This window comes from Oryzias latipes, chromosome 3 (genome assembly GCF_002234675.1).
Source record: "Oryzias latipes chromosome 3, ASM223467v1".
NCBI classification, from domain to species: Eukaryota; Metazoa; Chordata; class Actinopteri; order Beloniformes; family Adrianichthyidae; genus Oryzias; species Oryzias latipes.
Genome location: NC_019861.2, coordinates 36,915,652 through 36,934,824, shown reverse-complemented (window position 1 = coordinate 36,934,824; position 19,173 = coordinate 36,915,652). Strand labels below are relative to the sequence as shown.

The 19,173-nt window shown below is 44.7% G+C and overlaps 1 protein-coding gene across 3 annotated transcripts in view; it reads left to right on the top strand.

Annotated features, from left to right (window-relative positions):
* Positions 1-19,173, top strand: part of LOC105357636 — a 315,534-nt gene that overhangs the window by 8,658 nt on the left and 287,703 nt on the right. For all 3 annotated transcript variants that reach the window (XM_023953741.1, XM_023953739.1, XM_023953740.1), the window contains exons 3-8: positions 2,300-2,350; positions 16,218-16,316; positions 16,408-16,541; positions 17,219-17,268; positions 17,378-17,436; positions 18,897-18,947. In XM_023953741.1, coding sequence (XP_023809509.1) covers positions 2,300-2,350; positions 16,218-16,316; positions 16,408-16,541; positions 17,219-17,268; positions 17,378-17,436; positions 18,897-18,947 — 444 coding nt within the window. The remainder of the gene's footprint in view (positions 1-2,299; positions 2,351-16,217; positions 16,317-16,407; positions 16,542-17,218; positions 17,269-17,377; positions 17,437-18,896; positions 18,948-19,173) is intronic.

Below are 19,173 nucleotides of genomic sequence, written 5' to 3'. Positions count from 1 at the left end.
GTGATTGGCTCATAATTATTGCAACAGAATTTAGCCGCTGGAGGACGTAGATCACAGTTTTTAGTTAGAATAAGACCCTAAAAACCACAGCACTATATAAGTATTTAACACCAGAACTTTTTAAGGACTTTATTAAAAAGGGGGTAAATTAGCTGTGTTGGAAAAAATCGATTCGTGGATATCGAGATCATTTGGTGATATTTGTATGGAAATATATTTGTATCAAAATGCTGTCAGGACTATATTAATTGATTTATCTATGAGCGTCCTTTTAACGTCTGACTCTTGTTTTCCACTTTAAACTCCCACCGCTAGTTGGCTGCCCCCCCTACTGAGCCTCTTTGAGCAGCTTTACACCTCACAAAACAACTACAAGATCTCAGGGAAAATCAGCTTGTTTTATTGTTGAACAACACTAAACATTTAGCTTTTACTTGGAATGGGCACCAAACCGAAACTCTGTGCCATGTTGCTGCCAGTAACATATCAAAACATGGATTACGGTGCTTTTTAGTGGTCCAGATAGGATTGAGTGAAGCACTGCTGCTGCACAGCGGCTAATGCAGTCAAAACGCTGTCGGCAAAGCGGGCAAAAGTTTTAGGTTTGGTTAAGCGACCTGATGGATCAGAGTGATGTGTTCAATGCTCTGAAAAAAGGCCAACGTCGTGGCGATGAGCGTTATTTTTTTACTTCCGCGTGTGAGAAAGTGGAGCTGCAGCGGTGCAGACTTTCACGTAAACAAAGCATCTTAGCCATTTGAGGCAAATGTCCTTCCCCTTGTCACATTGCCTCATTATCACACTTTATTGTTTATGGAAAGAATTTGTGTTTTTTCCCCTCACTTAGCACCATTCAGGCTCCAGAACCGTTTAAAAATACTGGATAAGCTACATTAAGCAATGTTGAAAATAAACCACTTTATTTCCTCAATCTCCTCAATTTTATTACAGATGTATTAATATTCAGGTAAAGTTTTCCTAAGTCTTTCTTTAAATACAATAATGGATACGTATCATATTGCTAGGCTCCTGCCAATACCCACCCCTAGGGTGAATACTTTTGCAAATTTCTGCTTTCTACTTCAAAAAATAAAGTTTAATGTAAATATTTTTCTCATTTTATTTCATCAACATAGACGTTTGGGTTCTAAAGTTTAATAAAAATTCAAATCAAACAAGCTAAGGAAGTCAAACTGCTGTGTTTAACACTAGATCAAACAATGTCATGGACCACACAGATAAGCAACATTGTTGATAAGTGAAAACATTTCAATAATTACATGCAATGCTTATTATATGTTAACAGAAACAAGAAGATTGGTTCTCCAGTCTTTAGTCTTGTGTAGCTTGGACCATTGTCCTGTTTGGTCAAGTGCAGCTAGACTGGATCTGGGTTGTCCTTTAGGACCGATATCAACTGAATGCATCAAAGTCTGTCATGAATGAAAGCCAACGACAGATTTGTGTGTAGTCTGGTTCTGTCTGGACATCAGATCTGGACGTTGCAAAGACCGCACAGCATCGCAGTTACTGCCGGCTGTTCTAGATGTGATTTTATTACAAGAAGAGCCTCTGATGTTACTTTACTCTTAACACAAGTTAAATCACTCAAAAACAGCCATTTATAGAGCGATTTGTTACTGGAATATATTGCCTCTAGAAATATTGGTAATAAGCAGAGTAGATTTCAAACTCGAAAGAAGTCAGTGATTCATAATGATATTACATAAAATAAGTGATTTATCTTTTCTCATTTGAGAAACTCACACCATGCATTTTTTTAATGTTTGAAATTTGTAAAAACTTTTTAAGTAAATGAATGTGCTATGTATTAGTTGTCATGTTTATTCAAAACTCCTGTAATAATGTGTGTATTTTTAGTAGTGGACCCCAGAAAGAAGAGTTTTTACATTGGTAAAAACTAATGGGGGTCCTTAAATAAACCAATAAACCAAAACATGAACAAAACATTGACTTTAAGGCTGCAATGTAACCAAATTTGTAAAAAGTCAAGAGAGTAAATACTTTTTTAAGGCACTAGAGAAATGTTGGTAACTGCAACAACTATACAGGATGAAAACTGTCAACTGAAAACAACTGTAATATCTGTAAAAACAGAAACTGCAACAATGACTAATAGAAGGAGACAAACACTGGAACATGTGTTTGACAAAAATTACCTATTTTTAAACAACTTGACAAAACTGGATGTTCTTTGGAAGTTTTGACTTTGTGACACAAAAGAAAAATCCACAAAGATCTGATGACACATCTGATGTTTGCTTGGTGTTTGTTGCAGGAAGAGCGAAAGGAAAAAAAGAGGAGGGCTGAGCGTTTCCTCAATGAAATGGTAAGTCTGTTTCAGCCAATCAGAACTTTTTTCCACTTTAAGGAGAAACTTACAAATTCTTCACGTAAATTCTGAAAATGCAGGTTTTCCAGATCAGATGAGTAAACATGACAGAATCTGAGGAAAAGAGAATTCAGTCAGAAGATTGACTTTCAGCTGAATTTAGTTTCTTTAACTTCACCTTTTTCATGCATTCATGAACAGTTTGGATTGTGATTCCTCAGACTTAAGATGAGTGACAGATTCAGATCCATTCATTTCTGAAGCTGTAGATCCCAACAGAGGTTGTCCTGACGCCTCACATAAAAACAATGAGATTTATTAATCGTAATGTTATATTGCACTTCAAAACAGATTATTACAACTTGTGAGTGTCTGAGAGCCAATCGCCCAGTTTGAATCAGAAATAAAAACAATCTGACTTTTTACAATATTTTATAACCCAAAAAAAGATGAACGAGGACCCTGGTAGAAAGAAGTTGTGTGTAAGTTCCTCGGGTACCTCCCTTCTTTGGTAGTAATTTTGTAAGGAACATGTTTACTATTGACTATACAAAATGTACAAAAAAACTATCAATTATATAAAATCAAAAACGTTAATTAAAAAATCAACTGTTTTCGGTTCTAAACATCCTCATTAACACAGTTCAGTTAACACTATTGAATTATAACTATTTAACACTAAAAATTCTTACATTTTACACATCTTTAACCTCCATCAAAGGGTTCTTCTGAACACGGCTTCTCTTGTCTACTTCTTACTGCTGCTTCCTCTGGTACAGCTGAGACCATGGCCGGCCCTCCCTATACGCGAATTACGCAGCTGCGTAGGGCCCCCGTCACCACCAGGGCCCCGAAGTGGCGACAAAAATTAAATAAAAAAGACCAAAATGAATGTTGTGCAAAAGAAAGTTGCCTGCACTTTAATGATCCCCCCCATCAGCACACCTGAACCAATCTGGAAACCCAAATAATGACGTTACACCACTCTTAGCAACGATTGGTCAACATATTTTTTTTAATTCTTTTTATATTGAGCTTCAAACAAACACATACATGGTCAACGTAATTGCATCTGAGCCTGGCAAAGTATGCATTTGCGAGCGCAGTTTGTTTCAATAGAGTTGGGGAAAAGAAAAAAAACGAGCGCATTTTTTTAAGCTGATCAAAGCGACAACAAGAAAACCTCCTGCCACAGAGATTTTATCCATCAGGAGCTGAAAACAGATAAAGAACTTCAACACCAATCACAAGGTAAGTTTGAAGTATGTTTTTTACATTATCCAGTATTTCTGTGCAGCTGCGCAATCAATCTGAGGTGAAGTTTGCACATATACCCCGTTTGTCGTAATTTCCAATGGAAAACTGGAAAATAATTCTGATACCCAAATTTCCAAGACCAAGATTTCCGGACATGACCTTCTAAAACGGAGGAGTGTAGAGAAGAGTAAATAATGAAAACGGTATGATGGCTGATAAATGTTTTAACTCACGTTATCATATTGTTTAATTGTTTTGCTAACACATATTTTCGTTCTGCATTTTCCGGTTTATGTCAGTATAAAAACTGCTGTTTATCTGTTATAGAGTAAACAGTCTGGTAGTCTGACTTTTTCAATAATGTGTGTGTATTAAAATCTTGCCTTGGCATGAAATATGGAGAATCAAAACTACCAAATACAAATGGGAAATAAATGTTCTCATTTATAAATGACAAACAAAATAAATGTACTAATTATAAAATTATGAACATACAAAATAATAGATAAAGAAGTGTATAAATGCTTATATTTCCATTTATACTCAAATAAGTGTTCAGATTTATTATTAATAAATAGGTACATTTTTTTCTTATTTGTATTTTGCAGTTTTGGTTTTACATAATGAGGATGTTTTGCACAGTTCCGTCTCAGCCGACAGTTTCTTCTGCTCTCAAAAAGTATTGGTAATTTTTTTTTAAAACAGTGTCTGCATAAACACTTTTCTCACAAACAGCAGTTGAAGAGAATGGAGCCCCAACTGTTCATAATTAAATCAATAAATATGACCTCATGCAAATAATCAAACAATAAATCTCTTATAAATATAAAAAAAGATCATAAAATTGTGGAAAAACCTGCACACAGATTTTAAATGAGCCAATATTGTCACGATGTGGGGTTGGCTCGAGAGCCGGTAGGACCCAGATGTAGAGGCGGAGACACGCGGATCAGGGACTAGTGGATTTAATACAAAAAAAACAAACAAAAAGCGCTGCAGAGCAGGTTTACAGAACAAAACAAAAACTTACTTGGCGTGGCTTGAAACATGAAAACGCGAGCGTGGCGAGGAACATGAAACTAGACAGGATGACATGAACACCATAACAGAGGTAATGAACCAGCACAGGAGGAAGGCAGAGACAAGACTTAAATGCAGACAGGGCAGACAAGACACAGGTGAACACGATCAGGGCAGATGGGGACCAAAGGAAGTAAAACACAAGAAACAAGACAAGCCAGGAAACCTTTCAAAATAAAACAGGAAACAGAACCAAAACAAGACAGAACAAGAACCAATACGAAAAACAAGACACAACAAACTCAAAACATGACAAATATATTATTAGTATTCTGCTATAGATATTTTATTAGCTTTATCATTGATTATTGTATAATAATAATTCTTGTTTTTTTAGCTGCAGAAGAAACTCCTGTCACCACATCTTCTGTTGAAAGGGAAACATTTGACTGTTTGACTTTTCACTGTTTGCTTTTATTGAAGTTCTGTATCTCATGTTCCAGAGGCTCCAAGAGAGGCATGTATGGAAGAGGAGCCGACTGGATCCAAAATTCCACCAACCTCAAATCCAATTGGTCCAGCTGAACGGCCAACCACACTCTCTGATCCAGTAAGAATGGATTTGGTGCAAAGAGGTCCTTTTCAGACTGATGAAGACTATGACTTTCCAAAATCCCCTCATTGAGCTGTTGTGTTCTTTATGTTGGATTGTTTTATTGTCATTTGATTTGGTATTAAGTTGCTGTTTTTAATAAGTTGGAGTTTTGTGAATGTCATATGTTAAGTGCCTAATGTTACATTAAAAATATCTCTGTCTGTCCGTCCGTCCGTCCGTGCATACATACATTTGTCAGTCATATTTTTTTCTTTGCATTTAAAATTAGTTTGGCACCGCTAAATGAGCATCCAACATGCAGGCAATATACTGTATTCAATTCTTCGGCAGCAACAATAATTCACAAATGTATTAATAAAGAGATCTCATTTATATTACAACAACAGTTGTGTTTTTTTGGTGCTGCTGATCAGTTAGAGGGCCCACAAATTAAATTTCGCTTAGGGCCCCCAGAAGACCAGGGCCGGCCCTGGCTGAGACCCTCAGTATGGCTTGAAGATGCTCATCACTAAGGCTGCCTTTACACTGCATTGTTCAAGTGACACAATTCCGATTTTTTCCTCTCATTTGGCACAGATCGGATATGACCGGTGAATGTGTAAGCAGGACAAAAGCGCATGGATTCCGTTTTTCTCAGATCGGATACAGGCCTCTCTCATATGTGGAAATAAATCGGAAACGAATCGGATACATGCATTTGCGTGTGCCACGTAAGCAGACAAATCGGATATTCCCCAGTAAATGCGAGTCGTATGTCAGTGACGTCAACTCAGGACACCACCAACTGAGATCACATGAATTATTTTTTTTTATTTTTATTTTTCTAACTTGTTCTGTCCAACAGCTGGGCAGGCAGATGAGAGCTGAGGGCCTCTTGTGTTGGACATATTTTACTTTAACAAGAGGGGTTATTAATCTTCAGACAAACCAAAGGTATGTCTGAATAAACCCCTTTTGGAATTGAGGCCAAACTTTATTAATTTCAATCATGTTTGAAAATCTTTGGTGTTGGACCGGACGGAAAATGAAAGAGGGGAAGAAGAGAGAGGGACGCTAGAGAGAGGGGGGGGGGGTAGGGGGTGATAATAGGAGGGGAGGGGGGATAAGACCATGAAGCAGCATAAAGCAACAAGTTTACTGGTTGTTTATCATTACATTAAGGTTCAAATGTAGTACAATAAGGGCGGGGCCTGTCCACACACACACTCAAATGTTATCAACACACCTGTTAGCTGCAAAAATGTCCACCTGTCGACATGTACACAAAAGAGATAGTGTTCACACTGAAGGAAAGAAATCGTCCGCTTTTCAGTTCTTTCCATCCATGCATGTTCGATAGTCGAGAGTGGTAAAACAAACAAGGATTCAACCGGTTTAAAAATACACGGAGTTTATTTCCCTGACAATAGTTCTAAAGCACAGATTAAAACATTAATGCAGATATATCTGGATTCTCAAGTAAAGATCTACTGACGCACAAGTTACATGCGAATTACTCGTAGATTTTCCTAAGAACAATGGAAAACTTTAAAACCAGTCTTTTTAAGATGTGTTTGAATCCCCGCCTTCCGGAAAGATCATGGTCGCTGGTCCTCCGCCCCTGGTCGCTCTGATTCGTCAGCTGATAGCCTGCCTGCTTCCTCTGGCCAATGGCTGACGGCTGCCAGCTTCAGATCTACTCCGCCTCTCGGGGGCCCGTTTCACCGGCGCACACCGTCCGATGATCAAAAGAGTCCCCATCTGGTCAGAGTAAATCATTCCTGGGCAACTCAAGGTTCCTTTTACCGGTATCCAGAGCAAAGGTCAGCTCCAACCTCCACATGAGAACACGAATCTTCACACTTTCCCAGGGGAAGAATCTTCAACCCAGATGGTACGGATGTAGACCATGGCATATTTATTGCACCTATGGAAAACACCTAATTTTGCACAAAGAACATCCTATGTCTTCACAGGATGCTGCAACCATAAAGCAAAAAGGAATGTCACTCGACCATAAATCTGGATAGTTCAAAATAAGTTCACTTCACACTAAGGATAAAGCTGTAACATAATAAAGAATAAGATATTAAAACATACATTTTCTTTTTTTTTTTTTTTTTTTTTTTTTTTTTTTTTCTTTTTAACTTGTCCTGTCCAACAGCTAGGCAAACAGATGAGAGCTGAGGGCCTCTTGTGTTGGACATATTTTATTTTAACAAGAGGGGTTATTCATCTTCAGACAAACCAAAGGTATGTCTGAATAAACCCCTTTTGTAATTGAGGCCAAACTTTATTAATTTCAATCATGTTTGAAAATCTTTGGTGTTGGACCGGACGGAAAAGGAAAGAGGGGAAGAAGAGAGAGGGACGTTAGAGAGAGGGGGGGGTAGGAGGGTGATAATAGGAGGGGAAGGGGGGTAAGACCATGAAGCAGCATAGAGCAGGCAGGTTTACTGGTTGTTTATCGTTACGGTACGGTTCAAATGTAGTACAAAAAGGGCGGGGCCTGTTCACACACACTCAAATATTATCAACACACCTGCTAGCCGCAAAAATGTCCACATGTCAACATGCACACAAAACAGATAGTGTTCACGAACGCATACCTATGCCTTTAAACCAACTAGTGTGAAATCTTTCATTCAATCATGCAAACTATTAGTGCAAAGGTGAGCTAACACCTGTGCTCAGGTGAGTGTTTATGTTCTTCTAAAATGGATGGTGGAATGTGAAAAGAAGGAGGAGGAGCGCCCAGCCACCCCCACACCCATACCCCCGCCGCAGCAGCAGCGGCAGCCGGAGCCCCCCCAACGCCACACGGGAACAGGCAGGGAACAACCGCCCCCCGGGCGACCAAGACCGCCACCCAGGCCAGGGCCAGCAGGACCGCCGCGAGGCCCCCAGAGCCAGAGAGCAGGGAGGCGCAGAGGGAAAGAGAGCGCCGCCCCAGCCCAGCCAGGAAAGCAGCCCCCCGCCGCGCCGGAAGAGCCCAACGCAGGGCCCCACCGGAGAGGGACGCCCACAGCCCCAGACGAGCACCCCACCACCACCCAGGAGTTCCGGGCATCCCCCCGCCCCGACCCCAGGTACGAGCCAGGACCCCCCAAGGGAGACCCGCTCCGCACTCCAGGCAGCCACCCACCCGGACCACGGTTGGTCCAGGTAGGAGCAAGGCAGGGGCCCGCCGCCCCCGCCCAGGAGGGGGGAACCCCGGGGAAAAAAGGGCGGCCCACAAGGGGTGTTGTAAATATGGCCCGACCAGGCTCAGCCACAGTAGGAAATTTGGCGGGCCCCAGCGCTCAGGGGCCAGGACCAGGACCCACCCCCCAGGGACACGAACACCCCCGGCTCAGGTGTAATATGAACCCCCCCACCGTGCGGAGAGAGCACCGCCGGGCCCAGGGAGCCGGCACCCAAGGGACACGGCCGCCATCGCCAAGAGGCCCGCACCCCCCACCAGGGAAGGGGTAGGGGACAGATGGACCCAGGTCCCACCTTCCTTGTAAAATGTGTGTGCGTGTATGGGTGTTTGAGAGGGTGTTTGTGTGCATGTGTGTGTGTTTATGTTTGAATGTATATATTGAGGGGGGAGGGGTGTGTGTACTAAGGGGGGTGCAGTTAAAATTGGCGGGTAGGGCACTAAGGGGACATCTACTGATTACTCACAGTGATGTCCCCCCACCCTCCCCACCAAGGGGCCCTAAATGTCTAAGGTGCGGTTAAAATTGGCGGGTAGGGTGCCAGGAGAACATCTGTTGCTTGCTGGCAGTGATGTCCAAGCACCCCCCCTACCAAGGACCCTACATGTCTAAAGTGAAAATAAAACCGAAATAAAACCGAAATATTAAGGTGCTTTTTGTGCGCTGATTTTGCTGTCAGCGTGTTACCTTTCGGCCTCAGGCTTCAGACCGTAGTTAGAAATCGCTGTTATGTCCGGTCCGGTCCCGGTCGGGACGCAAACAGTAACTAATCAAGCGGTACACCGTTGCTATGGAACAGGCTAGAAGCCGTTTATTTCTTCAGGGGGCGTGTATGATGGGGACCGCATGTGTGAGCGCGCGCGCATGCTTGTGTGTGTGGGTGTGTAACTTAAGGAGAGAGGGGGGGTGTGAGCGGGGAGCGGGGGACTGTCGGAGAACCGTAAATTAAAAATAAGGTGTCTCGCCCAAAAGTTTTGGAGTCTTTCTTAGCCCACTCTGGAGGCTGAGGGTTCAGAACGGAAAAGTGAACCCCGAGAAATCTCCCGTGTGTTTCTGACTACGGTCGGAAAAGAGAAGTCATCGCGCAGGAAAGGTTCAACACTTGGATCAAACTGTTAGTACAGCACGTCTGCAAACACTTCCTCATTCAAAACTCAGAGAGAGCCGAGCAGCCCTCCTTTTTACTCCCCCGTGCATCCCCCTCTGGAGCGCCCAAGGCAACGCCTCCTTCCGTCACTGCGTTGCCTCCATGACAACCGCAGTCACAAAAGTCCGAAAAAGGTCCGCGGAAGGCGGAAATACTGCTACGTAGTCCTCAGAACGTCTACGTTTGATAGTTTCAGCATTGTATAGTGTAAATGCAAAAATCAGATACGGGTCACTTTTAAAAGATGATGTAAGCGGGTCGTCAAAAAAAATCGGATATAGTCAGAAAATCGGATATGAGCATCAAGACCTGCAGTGTAAATGCGGCCTAAGTCTGGACCGGTACTTGGACTTAATGAAGTTCAAGGTGGAGAACAGCTTTTCGCACATGTATGTGCTCCCAATTTTGAATCTGTGTTGAACGTTTTTTTAGAACGCAAATCAGTAAAAGAGAAACAAAATTCATTTACCATTTTTTATATTTTCTTTTCTAAGATGTTTTGAACATTTAGACCCTGTTCACAAGTTATTGTAGAGCAGCCAGTCACACACTCCTATATTTTCGTAGCTGCATTCAAACTGTGGTTCGTAAAAGAACGGGTGCTGTTCATTGTAGATCGGAATAAGCGTTACGCATACCCGAGATCACAGAAAGCTCAAAAACTACTGGAAATTCATGTTGGCGACTTGTCATTCATGCAGCCAAGAATCTGCACAATAAGTGTGTTTGTGATCACCCAGGTGAACACATCTCTGCGCGGATCACGTGGTGTGCTAAGTATATTTTTGCTCCAACTCAATTAAAAAGCCTATTAATAAGAAAAGGCCACAGACATTACAAAAAAATTAAAATAATTACAAAAGATATAACACGGATCATACTATGGGGGAGAGGGACATTAAAACTCAACTGAATGTTAAGTACAACTCCAACTTCCTGGTCTCGTTCAGTTTTGTTTACTTATCATTTTTTTTAATCTGTCTGGTCAGTGCTTTTTTGTGGCAGAACGAAGTCGGAAGAAGCCAGTGTTAGGAGAGGCTAGCAAGCGCTCACAACATTAGCCTTTTGATGGACACAAAATCCAAGACCATGCGGGAAACGCTGCAATCTGCATCCTGGCTGCATGTAAATATGTGGGAATAACATCAGCCTTTATTTTGTCGGGATACGACTGGAAACACAAATCCACGTGATTGTTTGAACAGTTTCTAAGGACTGAGCAACATTTCTGCTTTGAAAAGTTTGCACACCGCCCAAAAGCCATGTGTGAGCTGCTGGTCCAAGCTCTGCTCTGAGACGGGAGACATGGTTCTCCTGAATTTGGCTGCTTGTTCACGTAGAGCTGAGGGACGGACGGCAATCTAAAGCCTCCCACACGTAAGAAAGCATCCTCCCCGCCCCTAAAACAGAAAGCTATGTCTGGTTGCTCTGCTCAGAGACACGGTCCGCTCCGTCCACCAGCAGCCACGTCCACACCTTGTAGGGTCTGGACGTCAGGGGGCACGAAGCGCTCCTCCCTGCTGCCCCCCTCACGAGGGGTGTCAGAGAAGATAGGAAGGGAGAGGCAAGGAGCCCACAGGGCAAGAGCAGGGGCGGAGGGCAGAGACGTCCGGGCTTTGCACCAGGTGACCGCGGAGCAGCAGGTCAGTCCTGTTTGAGCTCCAAAGCTTTCTCTGAAGCAAAACACCGTCTATGCGTGACATAACCAGAGCAGTAGTGACATATGATCGGAATGAACTGTCTACATGAACAATGATCGGATAAACAATCAGCATAACCAACCTATCTCCATCGGAAAGAAATTTGAATCCAAACAAGTCTGATCGGGGCAGAGTATTCAGAACGGCGTGTTTACATGATGCATTTTTCTTCCGATCAAGCATTCTTTCTGATTAGTTTTGTCCATGTAAATGCAGCTACTGACTTGATTTGAAAATCTGACTTTAGTTCTAACAAAGGAGACTCAAGAAAACAAAGAGCTGGGAAAAGAAAATGAAGATTTTCCCCCAAAAAAATCTTCAAAAACAACAAATCAAATTAATCGATAAAATCGATTTATCGTCCAACACGACAGAACGATGAGAAGAGAGTTTAAAGAAAAGAAACAGAAATCAGTACATAAAATCAACGGAAAACATCACAGGAAGATGCAAAGTTACAGCTTCAACATCAATGATTCCAGGTTTACTTTCAAGCTCTGTTTAAGGCGGGTTTGGAAAGTCTGTAGTGTTGCACATTCTCCAACAGAGGGAGAGATTGTTCCAAAATATACCGGCCTTCACAGAAAGAGCATTTTGTCCCAAGGCTGTTTTTCTGTAGGTGACATCACAGTCACCTCTAGGGGGAGCTCTGGTCTTCAGACCACTGGAAGTTCTTCTCTGAAAGAAATCCCACATTGGAAGTGGGCCGATCCATGATGGTTTTTCCATGGGTCCAGGCAGGTTGGAGGCTGATTCATGTTCCATGCAAAGCCTCATCTTCAAGAGTTTCTGAAATAGTTCTGGGAAAACTGCTGCATTTCTGAAGAAAAACCAGAACATCCAAGAACCCGGCTTCAGTTTCATCTGAGCTGTTTTTGAAGCCTCAAAGGGACGTTTCCATGTTTGGGTGGTGATGTCAGACTGAACCTTTTTTTTTTTTTTTTTTTTTTTCTTAACTTGTCCTGTCCAACAGCTGGGCAGTCAGATGAGAGCTGAGGGCCTCTTGGGTTGGACATATTTTACTTTAACAAGAGGGGTTATTAATCTACAGACAAACCAGAGGTATGTCTGAATAAACCCCTTTTGTAATTGAGGCCAAACTTTATTAATTTCAAACATGTCTGAAAATCTTTGGTGTTGGACCGGACGGAAAAGGAAAGAGGGGAAGAAGAGAGAGGGACGTTAGAGGGAGGGGGGGTAAGGGGTGATAATAGGAGGGGAAGGGGGATAAGACCATGAAGCAGCATAAAGCAACAAGTTTACTGGTTGTTAATCATTATGGTAAGGTTTAAATGTAAAAAAAAAAAAGGGCGGAGCCTGTCCACACACACACTCAAATGTTATAAACACACCTGTTAGTTGCAAAAATGTCCACCTGTCGACATGTACACAAAACAGATAGTGTTCACATGCATACTTGTGCCTTAAAACCAACTAGTGTGAAATATTTCAGTCATTCAGTCTGTTGAGCTAACACCTGTGCTCAGGTGAGTGTTTATGTTCTTCTAAAATGGATGGTGGAACGTGAAAAGAAGGAGGGAGAGTGCCCAGCCATCCCCACCCCAAGACCCCCACCGCACCAGCAGCGGCAGCCGGAATCCCCCCAACGCCACACGGGAACCGGCAGGGAACAACCGCCGCCCGGGCGACCAAGCCCGCCACCCAGGCCAGGGCCAGCAGGGCCGCCGCAAGGCCCCCAGAGCCAGAGAGCAGGGAGGCACGGAGGGAAAGAGAGCGCCGCCCCAGCCCAACCAGGAGAGCAGCCCCCCCGCCGCGCCGGGAGAACCCAACGCAGGGCCCCACCGGAGAAGGACGCCCACAGCCCCAGACGAGCACCCCACCACCACCACCCAGGAGTTCCGGGCATCCCCCCGCCCCAACCCCAGGTACTAGCCAGGACCCCCCAAGGGAGACCCACTCCGCACTCCAGGCAGCCATCCGCCCGGCCCACGGTTGGTCCAGGGAGGAGCGAGGCAGGGGCCCGCCGCCCCCGCCCAGGAGGGGGGAACCACGGGGAAAAAAGAGGGCCCACAAGGGGTGATGTAAATATGGCCCGACCAGGCTCGGCCACAGTTGGAAATTTGGCGGGGCCCAGCACTCAGGAGCAAGGACCAGAACCCACCCCCCAGGGACACGAACACCCCTGGCTCAGATGTAATGTGAACCCCCCCACCGTGCGGAGAGAGCACCGCCGGGCCCAGGAAGCCGGCACCCCGGGGACACGGCCGCCGTTGCAAAGGGGCCCGTACCCCCCACCAGGGAAGAGGCAGGAGACAGATGGTCCTAGGTCCCACCTTCCTTGCAAAATGTGTGTGCGTGTATGTGTGTTTGAGATAGTGTGTGTGTGCATGTGTGTGTGTTTATGTTGGGATGTATATATTGAGGGGGGGAGGGGTGTATGTACTAAGGGGGGTGCAGTTAAAATTGGCGGGTAGGGTGCTAGGAGGACATCTGCTGCTTGCTGGCAGTGATGTCCAAGCACCCCCCCTACCAAGGGCCCTACATGTTTAAGGTGCAAATAAAACCGAAAGAGGGGGGGCCCACTCCATACGGCAACCATAGGAGGGGGGCCACTGCCTAGTAACCCCCCCCCCCAAGGCTCATCGCAGGCTAAGCCCCCCACCCCCTTACCCTATTATGAGGTTATATGAGGAAGGGGGTAAGTTGGGGACAGCCGATAGACTGTCCCCCGGTGGTCCAACAGCTGTCCCCCGCCCCCCCCCCCCCAACAAGGGGGCCAGGCCCACCCAGCCCAGGGGCCCCACCCCCGGAGGCGCCGACACCCCAGGCCCAGCACCACCCCCCCCACACAGAGAGAGAGGAGCCAGAAAGCGTTGGCCCCCCCCGGAGCAGGCCCAGGCCCCCACCCCCAAACGCCGGCCCTAGAAGAGCTCTGGTCAGGCCTCGACGGGACCGAGGCAGCCAACCGGCCGGGGAAACCGCCGATGGCCTCAGCGGAGACCCCGACCCGTCAACCCCCCCTGCCCCGTACCAATAGTGCCCCCCCCCCTCCCCCAGAATGCACCCCCCACAGGACAGGGCCGACAAGACCCCCCACCCAACCCCCCCCCAGACCCCGCAGCCGAAGCGGATGACACCCAGAGCGACCGGGGGCCCCAAGAGGGTTGTCCCGTCCCGCCCCAGAGCCAGGGAAGGACCGATCCCAGCCCCAGGTGTAGATGGGAAGCCCATCCAGCGCCGCTGGGCCCCCCCCCCCGAGCAGCGCCCCCCGCCAACCCCCCCCAGTTCTGACCAAAAGCTTTCATCTGTGCTGATGCTCAAATCCGCATCCCATTTTGTTGTCGGAAGTGAAATATTGTTATCTAAATTACATAAAAGTTTGTATATTTTGGAGAGAGTTTTATTCATTGAGAAATTGATCAGAGTGGTAACTACATCTGGTAGCTTTAAATCGTTGTCTCTGTATTTAAACTTTTTAGTAATAATTGATTTAAGTTGCTGATATTCCAAGAAGTTATATATTCCATGTTTGTCTTGAAGTTCCTGGGGAGTTATGAATCTTCTATCAATAATTATATTCTCTAGATGTTTTATGCCCCCTGCTTCCCAAGCTGGGAAGTGGATAATTGTTTTGTTTATGAGGATGTCTGGGTTGTTCCAGATGGGTGTCATTTTGCACGGTTGAATTGATGATTTTGATATTTTGAGAAATTCCCACCAGGCTGTTAAAGTGGCATTTATATTAATACTTTTGAAACAATCCTGTTTTTTAACTATTTGGCTGATAAATGGAAGATCTGACAGGTTGATCTTCCCACATAACGCCTGTTCCAAGTCTAACCATGAGTTGGTTTCTGGATTATTTTTTAACCATTTTAAGATATATTGTAATCTATTTGCAAGAAAGTATTTGTGGAAATAGGTAGTTCTAATCCTCCACAGCTTTTTGCAGATTTTAAAGTTTTTAGACTAATTTTTGCAGGTTTATTGTTCCATAGAAAGCTTGATATGGATGAGTCTAATGTTTTGAACCATTTTAATGGCGGTTGTGTGGGAATCATTGAGAAGAGATAATTAACTTTGGGTAAGATCTTCATTTTTACTGTGGCTACCTTGCCCATAAGGGACAAAGGCAGGTTGGTCCAGCGTGTTAGATCGTCCTGTATGTTTTTCAGTAATGGGGTGTAGTTTAGCTGCACCAGTTCTGATTTTTTGGGGGAAAAATAAATACCTAGATATTTTATATTGCCTGATTTAACTGGTATTGTGAGTCCTTGTTCCGCATTACTGTTCAGTGGTAATAAAACAGACTTATTCCAATTAATGGAATAGTCTGATATAGAAGAGAATTCATTAATGATTGTTGCCGTTTCATTTACAGAATGTATATTACTTAAAAACAGTAATATGTCATCTGCATAGAGACTAATTTTATGATGGCTGTGTTTGGTTTTAATTCCTTTAATACTCTCATTCTGTCTTATTGCTGCAGCTAAAGGCTCGATAAATATTGCAAAAAGAGAGGGGGAGAGTGGGCAACCCTGTCTGAACCTTTTCTGATCACTCTCCTAAAAGATGCAGAACAAGCAAACCTCTGACAAACTCTTTCTCTTTCGGCTTTTCCCATCAGGGGTCGCCACAGCGAATCATCCTTTTCCACCTCACTCTATCATGAACATCTTCTACCCTAACGTTAGCCAACTTCATGTCCTCTGTTAAGACATCCATATATCTCCTCTTTGGCCGTCCTCTTGCCCTCCGGCCAGGCAGCTCCATCTCCAACATCCTTCTACCAATATATCCACTATCCCTCCTCTGAACATGTCCAAACCATCTCAGTCTGGCTTCTCTGACTTTGTCGCTAACACAGGCAACATGAGCTGTCCCTCTGATGTACTCGTTCCTTATCCTGTCAAACCTCTGACAAACTGTCATAGATTTATTTACTGATGTGTGTGTGTGTGGGGGGGGTCTCCAACAGGCTCAGTGGAACGACTTTGTTCTTATTGGTAAAAAGGACCTAAAGGATCAACAGGAAGATTTCATCAAGAAACTGAAAGCAGAAGAGCTTGTAGTTGAGGTGAGTTTCCCAAATTATGAAGATGATGAGATGAAGACAGAGAACTCAGACGTGTGTGTTTCCGTGCACATGTGTGTTCATGTATGTGTAGGAAGAAGAGGATGATGGCAACATTTATTATGGACTGAGAGCAAACAAAGAGTTGATGAACGCTAAACTTTGCCTCCCTAAAGACTCTTCCATGAACAAGAGTGACGATGTGGAGAGCAAACGTCCAGTAACCAGGTAACACACACACACCCACCCACACCCACCCACACCCCCACACACACACCCACACACACACACACACACACACACACACACACACACACACACACACACACACACACACACACACACACACACACACACACACACACACACACACACACACACACACACACACACACACACACACACACACACACACACACACACACACACACACACACACACACACACACACACACACACACACACACACACACACACACACACACACACACACACACACACACACACACACACACACACACACACACACACACACACACACACACACACACACACACACACACACACCAATATAAAGACTCGTGCATATCCACATGCACAAAGGCTTAGACTAGTTAACAGTGTAATTTTAGCCTGTTTAAAAACAAAAGGTTTTGAAATCACTGAAAATATCCTAAAGATCTTATGTAACGATCTGTGGATTGAAACAAAATCAGGAATTTAAAATATTTACAGTAATGTAAAATATTCTTTTTTTATATTCACGGCCCTCCTTTTCTTATTGAAATAAAATGTTTTATTTTTTAAATTTTCTAGAATGCAGCAGGATGAGAAAGTCTGAAAACGTGTCTCACTGTCAATGTTTCTATAGTCTGAACTTTATCACACTTTTGTTTTTCCCTCAGGATCCTAATTGTTGAATCCATTCTCAATGAGACAAAGATAGACACAGGAGGTGAGTAGGAGCTGCTGTTTTTTTAGGTTTATCATAAACACATCATCAGCATAGAAAATGTGCAGCAGTGCAGCATCTTCTCACAGAGATATGTTGTTATTTCTGACAGAAGGTCTGGAGGATCTGATGAAAAATGGCGTGTTTGAAAAACACTTCTGCTTGTATGAGGTGAGTCTGATCCAGAGAAAACTGCTGCTCTGTGGAAAGTTGAGGCTCTAATGGTTTGAAAGAGAAACTCAGACTTGGATTTGATCCCAAGAGAAGATTGAAGTCTAAACAAGAGTTCCCATCAAACTTGACTTGGATCAAAAACTTCAACTTGGCTCCTCAGAGACTTGTTTTTGTCTCAAACTTAAAGGAGTAAAACAGTGACTTGAACCTTGAATCAAACTCATTGATGACTCTGTATCACAGACTTTACTTTGATTTGAACTTGTGACGTTGTCGTGGACCCTTCAGGGACAAACTTGTCAGTCTAAATAATCAATGCTAAAGTCAGAGTGTCCTCTAATCTTTGGTTGAAACTAGAAAATGTTTGACATTTGCATTTCCTCAAATGAAACATTTTCAAATACATTACAAGGAATATAATGTGCATCATTTACAAAAATCATGGCCCTGGTTGCCTGGGAGGTGGGGGGGCTGCACACTTGCCTAGCAGGACGCAGGAGTTCCTTGGTCGGTTTCATCTGGGCGCGGGGAGAGCGGTGGCTGCTGGTCGGGATCAGAGGACAGGGTCCATGTTGGGTGTTAATCTGCTGGCTACCCCACTGGAGACCCCCCCATTGTACCTGCAGCACAAAAACTGCACGCCCACACCAAGCTACATAGGTGGGATTGGGAAGTGGCAGCCAGTCTTGACCCGCCTGAGTCCTCTCTGGACAGCCTGGATTGTGGGGATCCTGTTGGCCGGAGCAGTAGCAGGGGGGTCGATTGGCCGGCAAAGGTTACTGTGTGGTGACAGGGGGCAACCAGAAGAATGTGTGTGAGAGTGTGTAGGTGGGGCCCGCTGGGGCACACCCTCCCCTCTGCAGGATGGGGAGGGCACTGTGGGCAGATACGGGAGGAAAATTCAGGGAGATGTAGGTTGAAGGGGGTTTTAGGGGGGTAGTGTAGTGTGGGGGGTAGGGGTGGAGTTGTGGTTGCATCATTATCTTTGCGGCCCCCGCGTTGGGCGCCTGGTTCTCCTTTGGCCTGTGCTGATGAGACTCCAAATGGGTGGTGGGTGGCTCCTGGGTCTTCTGGGTCCTGGCTCCCCCTTTGGCCCACGTCTGTGTGTCCAGCGCCCCCTGGCCCAGATCTCTGCCGTCCGGTACGGCTGAGCCCACCTTACCTGTGGCTTTGGCCTTGGGGTCCTGATGTTACCCGTGCTCTGTGGTGCTGGAGGGGACCTGTTGGGGGGCCTCTGATGCACCTGGCCGGGTGGGTGGGTCCTTATGCCGGGGGTGCTCTGGGATCCATGGGGTTTCTCTCCCCCTCTCTCCATTTCTGGCTGATTGGGCTGAGGAGGATTTGGTCCCCCTGATGACTTCTACATGGATCTACTTTAAAACTTTAGAAGTTTTGACTTTGTGACACAAAAGAAAAATCCACAATGATGACGTGTTTTGATCTGATGTTTGTTTCAGGAAGAGCGAAAGAATAAAAAGAAGTGGGCTAAGCGTTTCCTCAAAGAAATGGTAAGTGTTTTCCAGCCAATCAGAACTTTTCCACTTCAAGGAGAAAACTTACAAATTCTTTATGCAAATTCTAAAAATGCAGGTTTTCCAGATCAGGGGCCTCATTTATAAAACTTTGCGTAGGATTTGCGTCAGAAGTGGCGTATGGATGAAACATAGGACGATTTATAAAACCGTGCGCACGCACATCCTACGCATCTTTCCCTTAATAAATCACAACCAATTC